Source organism: Lissotriton vulgaris, chromosome 4_1, assembly GCF_964263255.1.
Source record: "Lissotriton vulgaris chromosome 4_1, aLisVul1.2, whole genome shotgun sequence".
In the NCBI taxonomy this organism is placed as follows: Eukaryota; Metazoa; Chordata; class Amphibia; order Caudata; family Salamandridae; genus Lissotriton; species Lissotriton vulgaris.
In genome coordinates, this window is record NC_141691.1 from 733964929 (window position 1) to 733977926 (window position 12998).

At 42.9% G+C, this 12998-nt stretch overlaps 2 protein-coding genes across 2 annotated transcripts in view; one reads left to right on the forward strand and one right to left on the reverse strand.

Annotated features, from left to right (window-relative positions):
* Positions 1-1964, reverse strand: part of FARS2 (phenylalanyl-tRNA synthetase 2, mitochondrial) — a 1707987-nt gene extending 1706023 nt beyond the window's left edge. The window contains exon 1 of the mRNA XM_086965030.1: positions 1909-1964. The gene's annotated coding sequence lies outside the window, so the exon portion shown is untranslated. The remainder of the gene's footprint in view (positions 1-1908) is intronic.
* A 201-nt stretch (positions 1965-2165) lies between these two features.
* LYRM4 (LYR motif containing 4) overlaps positions 2166-12998 on the forward strand; it is a 433823-nt gene continuing 422990 nt past the window's right edge. The window contains exon 1 of the mRNA XM_086965032.1: positions 2166-2281. Coding sequence (XP_086821158.1) covers positions 2184-2281 — 98 coding nt within the window. The 5' untranslated portion in view covers positions 2166-2183. The remainder of the gene's footprint in view (positions 2282-12998) is intronic.

A 12998-nucleotide genomic window follows, 5' to 3' on the forward strand; every position in this document is an offset into this window, starting at 1 on the left:
AGAAACTGAGGTACCACACAAAGTAACCCAAGCATGCGCACCATGACAATGCTGTCACACAGATGCCACACTGAACAGCCGACCTCCTACGCTTTCTGTAAGCTAAGCTGAGGGCCAGGTAATAGTGTCCGGAATACCCCGCATAGAATGCAATACACAGAGATAACTATGTTTCTGGCCTGTAATATGCCCAGGCGAGCACTTGCCATATTTGGGATCAATTTCAACGCAAAGCTTTACACAATAAAATTATGTCTGTAACTGGGGGTTTCAATTAGGAAACTGTTCCAACACCATCTAAATGCACCCCAAAATCAAACACAACCTACCTACTTGCCCTGCAGTGACAGGTTGCCTTGCCTAATGCAACTTAAGTCATACACTAGATAAATCAAAATGCCCCTCAATTACAATGGTATCACGCTCGGAACAAGTGACATCTGACTGTTAACAAGTATTACCAAAGGCAATAGTTCTTAGCAAGACGGACGAACAAAAAAGATACTTTTACTTTTAAAGCAACTGAAACTTGCTGGATTTGCTCATGCTTTTTGCTGATGCTCACTTCTACAACAGCAAAGGAAAACTAGTAGAGAATATATGGTGCCCATTACCTGCTATCCATGCTTGGGGCGACGGGGAACAGCATTGCGGCACAACAGTAAGCAAACAAGACCACAAGTGGTGCGCGCGTGCCACAGCGAGACATCTGGTTTCTATTATCGCACCCGTGTCTGGGCACGATAATTGAAACCACATGGCGGCTGTGCGAGTAACCGACACCAATAGGCCATGGGTGGAGCAATCGCCCGGCTTTGGCCATTTGCGTGCTGTCTTTGTTAAAAAGACGCACGCAAAGGCCAATAGTGAGGGCCAAAACAAAAAGCACACGCACGAGTGTGTGCGATTCTTAGGTTAGTTTTCGAAAGCCCCTACATGAAGTATTTGCCAGAACCGCGCATGCGCGCTGTTACAGGCTCGACCTAAAAAGTAGGGGTACGGAATCGAATAAATTAAAGTATGGGCACGCCGTGCCCTTCCCATCCCGCCCACTCCTTTTCAAATACAGTCAGGACCCTCTTCCGTCAATGGTCCTCGTCCAGGTTGGAATCATCCAACTCTGTAGTACAGCACAGAACACACATGGAATTTCTACACATTATTTTTGTTAAACTGACCTACACTTAATATCCCAAAAATGATTTTGTGTGTTGTTTCATCATTAGATATTTAGTCCTGTTCAAACTAACTTGTTCCAAGAAAACACACTTACTCTTCTACCGATTCATCATGGGACTTGTACATGTCAGCATTACTCAACACTGTAAGCTCATTTATTGCTTTCAAGACCACTAATCACAAAGCCTGGTTCTGTGGTGTAAAACTAGGTAAAAGAGGTGATAACGCCCGGTGTCTAACTCAACCCCCTTTTGCTTCACTGCAAAATTGAGAAACACCTAGAAGTGTTCCGTTCAGACAGCAGCTGTCAGACTATATCTAACCAAAGTTTAATGTAAGTGCATATTTTTCATTCCTGAATTGCAGAGCGCCCAAAGGAACAGAAAATATCATACCTGGACGTGCAACACACAATTGCAAAGAAAAAAGAAAGGGGTTTCATCTCCTTATGCTATAGACTCAATGTAAATAAAGGAGGTTTGGCATTTATACGTGTGGTTCTAGGGAACGTCTGACACGTTTAAATTCGGTGTATCTTTCTGCAGCCTTGTGGGCAGTGATACTGCACGCTCCATTGCTGAACATATCATACCTGGACACCTGGTTTCGTGCCCAGGCAACTTGCGTGTACCCACCAACCCTAAACGACCCACTGTGCAGATGCAGCTCAAATGCACTGTCAAAGTTTACAGGAACTAAAAGCCTCAACACACCACTCTTCTTGCCTACCTGAGCGCACACTGTTCCGGCGTTCAGCCCTTTGACATACGTCCCGATCCAATAGAGCTGCCCGAAACGCGCCTGCTTCTAGAAATATCAAATCACAAAGCACGCACACACATGGGGAAGTGAAAGGTGAATCTGTGTGTGGGGAAAAAAATCAGTGGTTTTAAACTTATTACTCTCCACTAGAGGAACTAAGCAGGTAGCACTTCCTTTGAGGATAGGCAGCATATGACACCTTTTTTTAAAGGTCCTTCGAGGCATTCGGGGTCCTTCAGAGTATGTCCTCCAAGATGGCGGCGTCCAGCAGAGCACAGGTGCTGTCCCTGTACAGGGCATTGCTGCGGGAGAGCTCTGGCTTCAGTGCCTACAATTACAGGTAGCGCTTACCTGCGTTATAGGCAGCCGCAGTGCTTCGTGTGCTAGTTTGGGACGTTCCAGAATATTCCGCTTACTGTATGCGACATTTCGCTCTCTTCGGAACAGAGCAGTGTTTACAAACGTCACTCCTCCTTAAGACACGCCCCCTCTTTTTCACATACTTTTAGTGTTGAGCAAAGCTGTTTTATGCTTTATATGAACACCTGTATCGTAGCGCTATTACTTCTGCTAAAGAAACTCTTTCATTTTAGGCATTGAGTTTAGGAGATTCATTAGCTGCGGGCTATTATCTGCCATTACCCATGCGTTCTTTTTTTTTTTTTACAAACTACCCCTGAAATAATTAACAACGGAAAAAAGTACAGCTGTTATGATTTTACTAAATGAGTTACTAGCTGAATTAATGTAATAACAGTTTAGGGGTAAAGCATCCACTCCAGAGAAAGTTTGGTCTACAATACAAGTAAAATATTGGTTTAATGGGTTTGCTGAAGAGAACTCTGTAAACTCTGGGCAAAGGCTTGGCACACTGTGAAGTAGTTTAGGGATTGTATATTCCTGCTACTTTGCTGAGCACCTCGTGTACCTGATAAGTCATGGATTTATATTGTGTGTAGAGCGTACAATGTATGGGGTTCAAGTTTTGCTTTTATCCGTATTTATCCACATGTATTTTGGATTTAGTAAACCGACTATTCGTATATGTTCATATTTATGTAATTGATAATTGCACACTCACCCTTGGATATCTGGCATGTTTTGGCAGTATAAACGGCCATATGTACAACAATGTGCTTAGAAAAAACATTAGCATTTTTTAAGAGGTACCTTTGTGACTTTTTATTCTTCATTCGGAAACCTCTTACCTTGTTTTAAACTTCCTGACCTGTCAATATGCATAGTTTTCCGCCTGAAAAATTGCACTTTTGGTGCCCTGATATGATAGTTCAGTCAATGCGTTTGTTTCAGAGATCTCTAATGAATTTACAGATCATAAATTTAAATAACAGTATGTTACGGGCTAGCAGTACTTAAAGATCAAGGTTTAAACTATAATTCTTGCAGGTTTGTTCTGAATGTTTCTAATGTAAAGATGAAGGCACAGCATATAGAGAGTAAGAGGTTTATTGACACCCAACAGGGAGGCAAGTTGATCAAACCGAGACCAAGTAATAACTGAACTTCACTCCCCACCTCACATTCCACAGCAAATGACATAGGTACATTGTAGGCAAGGAATGTACATTATTAATGGAGAAACTACAACACATCTCCCTTATTATAATAACAAAAGCAAAAGAAATGAAAACAAGAAAACAAAAAGAACAAATCAAGAAAAATAGTACAACAGAACAATTCACCTAGAGCAGTAATCTTGAAGATACAAAGGAGATCTTCTAACTCTAGTGCTTGTACTGCGAAGGGAAACATTCTAAGGTAAGTGATTGGAGGAAACATTCTGAGGTGAGTGACAGGAACTTTTGGAACTAACAGATCCGCCAGAACCAGAGGATACGCCAGAACCAGATTTCACAATACCATCCCCCTCCGCACACCTTGATAAACGAGACATACTCCAAACATCTCCACCAGCAAGCATAACAACATTTTTCATGACCTTAACAATGCGTCTAGGCCCAAAATACTTTGTCTCACCCTTGGGTGACCAAACCGCTTTTTTGATGTAAACAAAATCACCCACCTTCCAAGAAACACTCTTTGCACCTTTTAAAGAATCAAATCTTTGTTTGTATTTCTCCTGGTAGTTCTCCACCCTCTCATCCTTGAGCACACAACCTCTGTCCTTAACCGAAAGCCACAAAGGATTAAGTTTAGAACCAGCAATTCTACCTTTCAGTTTCTTGAAAGGCGATACACCAGTCACACTATTAGGAGTGTTCCTGTGTGCCCACAGTTTTTCCCTGAGAATAGGTTTCAGTGGAAGCCTCCTCTCCAAAGCAGTCTGAGCACATGCTCTAATTAGCCTATTCATGCTCTCTACAAGACCATTTGTCTGCGGAGAATAAAGAGCAGTCTTATGATGAGTGATAGACAAATCTCCTAAAAAATCGGACATTTCCTGAGAGGTGAACTGAACACCGTTATCCGAAACTAAAATGTCGGGAACACCTTCACAGGTAAAAGCATCTTTTAAAAATTCGATAACATTCCTACTCAAAACAGAACTCATGCAAGAAGCAGATAACCATTTTGATGTGTAGTCAACCAGGACAACCACAAACCTTTCTGAAGGAGCCAAATTCTCAAAGGGTCCAATGATGTCCACAGCCACTTTGGACCAAGGACGTTCAGGTATAGCAACAGGGGAAAGAGGAGCAGCGCTCACTTTCCTAGACTTATCATTACCGGCATAAATACTGCAGTCCTTCACAACAGTTTCAACCTCTCGGTCTAACTCAGGCCACCAATAGGTTTCCCTGACTCTGGCCTTGGTGAGACTACGACCAAGATGCCCCTCATTTTGGTCGTAGTCTCACCTCATTGATGCCACTCATGGTTTATTGACACCCAACAGGGAGGCAAGTTGATCAAACAGAGACCAAGTAATAACTGAACTTCACTCCCCACCTCACATTCCACAGCAAATGACATAGGTACATTCTAGGCAAGGAATGTACATTATTAAAGGAGAAACTACAACAGTTTCATTCTGAGTTTAATGAAATATGTTCCATTGGGTTGAAATAAACATTTGTTATTAAATGCTATACACAGTTGTCTATATTGTGTACTATATACATGTTTATGATTGGAAGTTAGCACAATAATACGCTGAGTGTATTTTGCTTTCTCACTATGTGCTCCCAGCTGGTAGCAAGGTGTGAGCATCAACTATGTGCGTTGTGACTTCCATCTCCCACTCCCAAATAGGAAAAAGCTCGGTCAAAAAGAAATACAAATTGCCCAGGATGGTTGTCAGTGCACTTCATGTGTGGGGGAAGTGAATTTCAGAGTTTGGCTTAGACACAATGCAGGATAGTGCTAACTCCAGATATTGATGACTTTTATACCAGGCTCTGAAATAAGATAGGAAAAATTGACCATTAAAAGTCCAACGTTAATGGGAAGAGAATAGTCAGGAACCAATCTCGGAAGGCGAAATAAGTTTTACCTGTACTCGGGTAAAAGAGGTTTCCTTTATGGCACCTTTAAGTCAGCAAATGCAACCATGAAACTCTCAGCAGTGCTAGAGTAGTCATGCTTTAAATCCAGTAGAAATAATGTACTATATACATATTGTTATGCATTTTAGAGCGCCCCATCACGTACAGTAGTACTCAAACCTTATTGACGGTTACAGGAAAGCAGCACATGGTTCAAAGTAGAAAAACCAACACGCATTCAGGCAAAGCTCAGCAGTTCAACCTCTTCAGTACACTTTAACCCAGCTCATGCTTTAATTTAAGATTGCTTCATAAATTGCAATTGTGCTCCCACAAAGCTGGTGGGCAATTAAGGCCAGTAATTGATTAGTTTCTTTAATGTGGCACATTTTCTGTCGTAGCCCCACAAGTCTTACCTCTGCTTGTGAAGCGATTCCGCAGACACGACAGTAGCCACCGTCCCTGTACCCACCTGACCCGCACGGACGGTAACACCCAGTATGGATGAGGTGGGATCAGGGAAGGAAGCCAGAAAGGAACAAACCGGCCTGGCCTGTGTGGAGCTTGGGTAGGGTCTTGGCGCCAACTGGAAGACAAAGAAGACTACATCAGGGAAAGACCACACCTCCCACTTCCATTGCAGACATCTAAACACATACAGAAAGCCTGTTCACCCACGGACTCACCAGCGTAGTGCAGACCGCCGTACCCAGGAATTCGTGGATGCTCCAAGGTTAGGTAACCAAAGAATAGCGCTCCGCGCGTTATATACAAAGTCTCATGGTATAGCGCTCCTGTGCGTTATGTACAAAGTCTCAAAATATAGCGCTCCTGCGCGTTAATACAAAGTCAATTGGAGAACACAAGGTAAGTGGCGTTCCTATCAGGCAAAAGGAAAACAAAACAACGCTCCTGCGCGATTAATGTTCAGTGAGCAAATGGTTAATGTACTTGACTGCGCACCAGCGCGGAAAACGGAAAGGAAACCTACAGCGCTCTCAACACGGTAAACGTGGATGAAAACAACAGCGTTCCAGCGCGGCTGATGTGAGGGTAACAAATAGCGCTCCAGCCTGGCGAGGGTCCGTAAGGCAAACAGCGCTCTCAGCGCGGAAGACTTAGACGAAACCAACAGCGCTCCTGCGCGGCTGAAGAAAAAGGAAAGCAACAAGTCTAGCGCTCCTGCACTTTGATGCTGACTCCGGGCACTGCAAGCTGAGTCTGGCGTCCGGGGATTCAACTCGAATCCGAAGCGCGGACCCGGCGGGGAAACGCGGTGATATGCGTTTTCCCCCAGAAGTGCTTCGCCATTGTCAGCACAGCAAAAGACTGGACGGGGACTTGACTTCCGCTGGAAGTGAGTATCCCGGTCTCCTGTATGTGCTTAGCGGCCCCCAAGGGAATGGCAAATGCCGCAACACAACATTTTCCCTGTTTGCACCTAGTGCACCTCGTTAAAGGTGCAGCGTGAGGCAGACAGGGGCAGTGCACTGTAAATACACTACATTCCCAGGTAAACAAACTGCCCAAAAGTCAGGCATCACGGAATCTGGAAGATTTCTTTGGGGGAACACTTCCCCAAACCTACTTTAAAGTAATCCAGTTTACTCTACCCTGAATGTTTTAACTCTGTACAGGCCACTTTTAGAAATGCAGCTTTTATATTGACAGAGGGGGCATACACCAAACACACCAACATATATTCATTGAAGTGACCGACAGTCAGTATTGTTTAGAATAATCTCAAATCTGATTGACTTATCTTTTAGGCATTAAAAGGAGAAAGATCAAGCCACCAAATAGATAGTTCTGTAGCTATACCTCTTATGTTCACACATCTAATTGCACCCCACAATGCAGCTATTTAGCTCCTGAGGCCAACAGTCAGCTATGTTTCATATCAACACTAATGCCCTAAAATGTAGAACTTCATGCAGCTGCACACCTCACTTACATTAAATGCCTGCATATATACTTCCAGAACAATGTTCCTTTATGCATACTAACTCGTACAACTTTGGTGCCACACAATGAAGACGATTTAAAAAAGGGGGTGGTGATGAACAGAGTGTCTGAGTTAAACAGACCACTCTTACCCAGTCCAAAGATCAGGGCTTGATCCATCACCGTTATTTATCTCACTGCCCCATCCCAGCTCAGAACCTGGCTATATGCAAATCAGTCTGTCCCTGGCCCAGTGCATCATGGGAACAGGGCAGACTAAACTACCAAGCCAATTCTTCACCAGAAAGGAGACAAGCTACCGGGGACCGGTTTCTGGCATTTCAGCCTTCTTCGGCCCGGCTTGCTTGAATCCTGATGGAGCAGTGAGAAAGGGACTCATGTCTGAGTATACCCTGCCACACCTATAGTGGCCAAAAACGATTTAAAAAAGGGGGTGGTGATGAACAGAGTGTCTGAGTTAAACAGACCACTCTTACCCAGTCCAAAGATCAGGGCTTGATCCATCACCGTTATTTATCTCACTGCCCCATCCCAGCTCAGAACCTGGCTATATGCAAATCAGTCTGTCCCTGGCCCACACAATGAAGACGAGCACACACCCATTTATCTCCTCCTCCACACAAAAAAATCACTGAAGATGCAACAGTTCCTCATTAATTCCCAATTTGCTAACAGTATAGGCCTATAACATAAATATGTAGGGAGCACTGCTTGTTTCTGAAAGCTAAGTGGAGACTTTTTTCTGTTATTCTTGCTTTCCAGAATTCTGCCTTTCTATCTGTTTCTGAGATACTTCCATGGTCTTTCTAACATAATTGTACTAGCCCTGAGTAGTAAAAGATGAATCAGAGCTTAACTGAGAAGTGTATACGAAAAGTGGAGATGAAGACAGGTGAGGAGGAAGGCAAAGGTTGTGAAACAGAGGACACTTGAAAATGGGGTTATTGAGAGGCGGGTAAGAGAAAATGTAGAAAGAGGAATGTTAACTGGGAGACTCTCTTTGTATTTCCTCAAATGAACTTAGACATTGTAGAGTCTAGTTTTTTTAAAAGAACATATTTGGAATGTGGAAAGGAACGGAAGAGGGATAGAAGCCTTGCAGAATAATCACCTTGGTGATATTAACTCGACCCATAAGTGAGACAGGCAGCATTTTCAACTTGTCATGTGCTACTACATGATTAAACAAACAAGAACCAATAGTTATTCTTTTTTGTAACCTCGTTGTTTTATTGATTGTATATTTCAACATCAAATATCCCTTTACATTTCAATCTTGATGGCATGGTACAAATATTAAATTCTCTAATTCCCCTCTCACCATTTATCAGTCCTTTTGGCTAGGGTATCACTAAGCAATTCTTCCAGTATTCGGCTGTTTACTCCACTCTCATATCTTTATTTCCTTCTAACCTCTCTCGCCCTGCCAAAATGTTCTCTCCAAGGATCCCATAATTTCTGAAGTTTTCCTGGACATTTCTGACCCTCATAGATCACCTTTGGCTTTCATGCAAATGCCAATGTCATTTTGCCATTGTACTATTGTTGGTGTAAAATTGGCTGTTCAGTTCCTCTTTATCTCTTTTTTGCCATCATGAACCCCAAGAGACGGAAGATTATGTTATACTTTGTTAGCTGATATCTCCTCAAATCACATGTTTAGCCCTGTAATGTGTTAATTGTAGGTCTTCCCCAGCCACTCTTGATATTTCTTCTTATATAACTTCCCGGAATAACTTTATTTGTGTACATTACCACAGGTCGTGTTGGAGGGTGGCTTCTTCAGAATTGCAGTTGAGACATGCTCGAGGGGGATAGACCCATCTTACGTAAAACAACTCCTTTTATAGTATGCCCTGTGCAATAATTTATCGAATTAGTATGAAATTGGATCAGATCGCGACTTTGTTGGATGTCGAAGTGCAGCGTACAAGTCGTCATGTTCTAATTACCTTATGTCATCTTTCGCGCAGGTGTTAAATGATTTGGGATGTTGCTAAAGATGGTTCTGTAGACTTGAAATATGACAATTTACCCTAATTGTCGCCTAAAAATGTTCTGTCAAGCGGCGTTTCACCCACGATAACTGTTCAATCTTTATCTAGTTTAACAAAGGCATTTTTCAACTATACATATCTGTAGAATTGCAAGGGGTGTAAGTCATACTGTTCTTGGAGTTGTGTGAATCATTGTAATTCTTTTATTACTAGTATATTTCCCAGTTGTGATTTGCCTACAGCATGCCATTGCTGCAAACCATTAAAAAAAGTGCTACTTATTCCATTATCTTCCCCATCTATAGTTGGGCTTTCCTTGTTCACACCTTATCCCATCCTAGAAAAGCAATGGCTATTTTCCTTTTTATTTTTTTAAAATCATTTTTATTAGATTTTTACCAAGAGTCAGAATAATCCATAAAATCGTTTACACATACAAAATAGCTCCAGTCAGATTTAAAATAGGCGAGATGAGATAATATACAAGAGAATTAAAAATTAATTACTACATTAGGCCAGGATGAACAAAATAAACCTATATCCTGCTATGACCAATGCCAGTGAGACCAAATATCCCCTTTATTTTAATTGATCGAGGTCCCGAACTTTAGCAATAGCGGTTTCACATTCATAGATTTGACAGAGAATAGTCCAAAATTCAGACACCCAAGGATGTGTAGGCTCTATCCATGCCCTAGGGACACAGAGACGAGTGCTAACAATTATAATCATGATGAATGCTCTCAAACTGGGAGCCAATCCATCTTTATCACCCAACATAATTTCCTTATCACTCAAATGGGTTTGAATCACAGTATGCACTGTGATTAATTCAGATAAACGATCCCAATAACCTTTAAGCTAAGGGCAGTTGATAAACATGTGTACTACATCTGCTGCATATAGCTTACATTTGGGACAATATGAGCATTCTGTAACCCTAGACGTGCCCCATTTCGAAATACGCTCAGGTGTGTAATATAGCATACAGATTGTCTTAAATTGCTGTAATTTTAGACTAGTCGAACTAATGGACTGATCTAAGGCTAATGAATACTTTAACTCAGCCATCGTAACTGTAGTCATCAGGCATTGGTTCCACTTTAAAACAAGTTGGGGGCTACCATCGGGGACACAAAGCATGTACTTCTGATAGATAGCACTTATACTGACCATCTTGTCAAGGTAAGTTGTTGCTTTATCACTGCAATACTTAAGGTAATTAAGAATATAGTCCCTAACCTGTAGGTATTTTAAAAGGTGTTGCTGTGGGAGCCCAGATGCAACCTGCAATTAAGTGAATGTCCAAAAGCCATCCCTATCAAACAACTGCCTTAAGTTAGCTATACCCGCCTGTCCCTCGAGTCACCCGACATTGTCATTAAATATATTGGGAAAAGGAGGATTGTCCCAGAGCGGGAACAACGAGTGGACAGTTGGTAATGAGAATCTTGTACACATTTCTTGCCAAATTCTGAATATATCCCTTACTATTGTGAACCTCACCGGTTTGAAATAGTTAGTCCATCAATTTGTGTGAAGCGAATCAGAAATCAATACCAATTGCTAGTTGATACCCATATTCAGTTGGTCCAGCCTTGCATCTAACCAATAGACTTCGAATACAGCCAGTGAATGATGCCCCAAAAAACTGCTTAAAATCTGGTCGTCTAAAGCCACCCTGCGCATAGGGTAGCTTCAACAAGCGAATAGCATGCCCGAGTCTCCTATATCCCCATATGAAGCTGCTAATTGCCCCGTCCAATCATTTAAAAAAAAGAGTCTGGAACTTGAAGTGTGGTATTGAACTAAACCAAATACAAGAATGTTAGTAGTATACTCATTTTCACAATGTTATACCTACCCAAGATACTCAGTGGGAGTTTATGCCATTGGCGAAATTGCACTATGACTCTTTACAAAAGAGTTTCATAGTTTAGAGGAATAATCCTCTCAATGCGACTGCACAAATGTATACTGAGATATGTAGCGACATCTGCCATTCCTGTCAAAGGGGCATGTGGCTTGAAACGTAAAATAATCTGCGTCTTGGAAAGGTTCAGCTAATAGCCAGAAAAGAAGCCAAACTGCCCAGTTTCCTTAGCTATTAAATCAACAGCGTCCCCGGGGTTGCCAGAGCAAACTGCAATATCGTCAGCATAAGCCATAATTTTCAGGTCAATGCAGACGACATGGACGAAGGAGAATTAAGGATCTGTTCAAAGCAAAAGACAACTACTCCAAAGGTTGGTCGACCAATTCTAAGGGTGCTTCAGTCAAGCACCGCAAGTGATCTATTGCACATTGGCAGCCCTTGCTGGTGGATGTACTGATGAATGCAGTGGCAGAGGGTAAGGCAGTAGCAGGCTCTGACTAACATTGTGGTCCCCAGCATCTGGGATCTGACCTCCAGCAAGGTAAAAGCTTGTCATCTTGCACTGATGCTTGTCCTGATTCTAGCATAGTGTTGGGAGATTCAGAGAAGGAATTGACTCCCTCTGCTGGGGTCCCTCTGTCTGAGAAAAACGGTTGTTCATTTCGGCTGAAGCAGACATAGGGGATGGGGCTGAGTGGGTCACCAAAGTTAAGTGGAGAGGTAGCAATGGGTCTGACCCCAGGGAATTTACAGCAATGTACTGAAGTTGCGATGGTCGCAATGGACCCAGGTTCAGCAGCGGATGGCATGGGGCCAGGTGTGATAGAGGGGGCAGAGCCTGACAGCAAGAGCTTAGGGAGGAGCGGTGTCTGCAATGGATGAGGCGGCTTGTTCTGAAATGTTACAGAGTCCCCCCGAAGTAGAGCCCCCTAGATATCCCTTACGAGAGGACGAGACTGTTCGGGGAAAAAAGAGAGTGACCCCTGTTAAAAGGCAGACTAAAATTAGGAACGTTCGCCAGGGTGTCGGGTAATCCCAGGTGAATGACTGCCCTGATACCAGCTCTGCAAGATCTGAGTGAGGGGCCAGGGAGAGACCCTTGTGGAAGTGGGTCACTTCTAAAGGAGAGGTAAAGTCTTTGATCTCAAGGCTGTCTAAAGGTGAATTTGCCCCTCCTCCCCTCCCATCATCAGTAGGGGGCGCAGTACAGTCAGTATCAGGTACTAGTTCTATCATCAGCGAGACTGTGATCCCAGCAATTAGACTCTGGCATGTGACTGATGGCCCTTTAGAATCTTCAAGCTGTTCATTATACCAAGGTATCTCACCTGTCAATTCTGAACCTACAGGGTGGTGGGCTTATGGAGACAACGGAGTCCTCTTTGTCAGCTATTCTGCAGCTTTTACAGATGCAAAGAACCGAGGCTCTCAAACATTACGCTCATGTTAAAGAAGACAATAAAAACATGCAGCATGCTCTCATGGAGGCTGCCAGTAAGATGGGCAGTTTAGCCGCAGAAGTTACTGAGCTCCAGCAACGAGTTGCAGGTGTCGAGGAAGCTGGCACAGCTACTACTTAAGTAATCACAGACCAGGAACACCAACTAGTGTATGTCCAACATAAAGTCGAGGATCTGGAAAACAGGCAACGTTGGAATAACCTTAGGTTTTTCGGAATACCGAAAGGAAAAGTAGGCAATGACACTCGAGCCTTTGTGATTAGTCTATTACTCTCCCGGACTTGGCAGATTG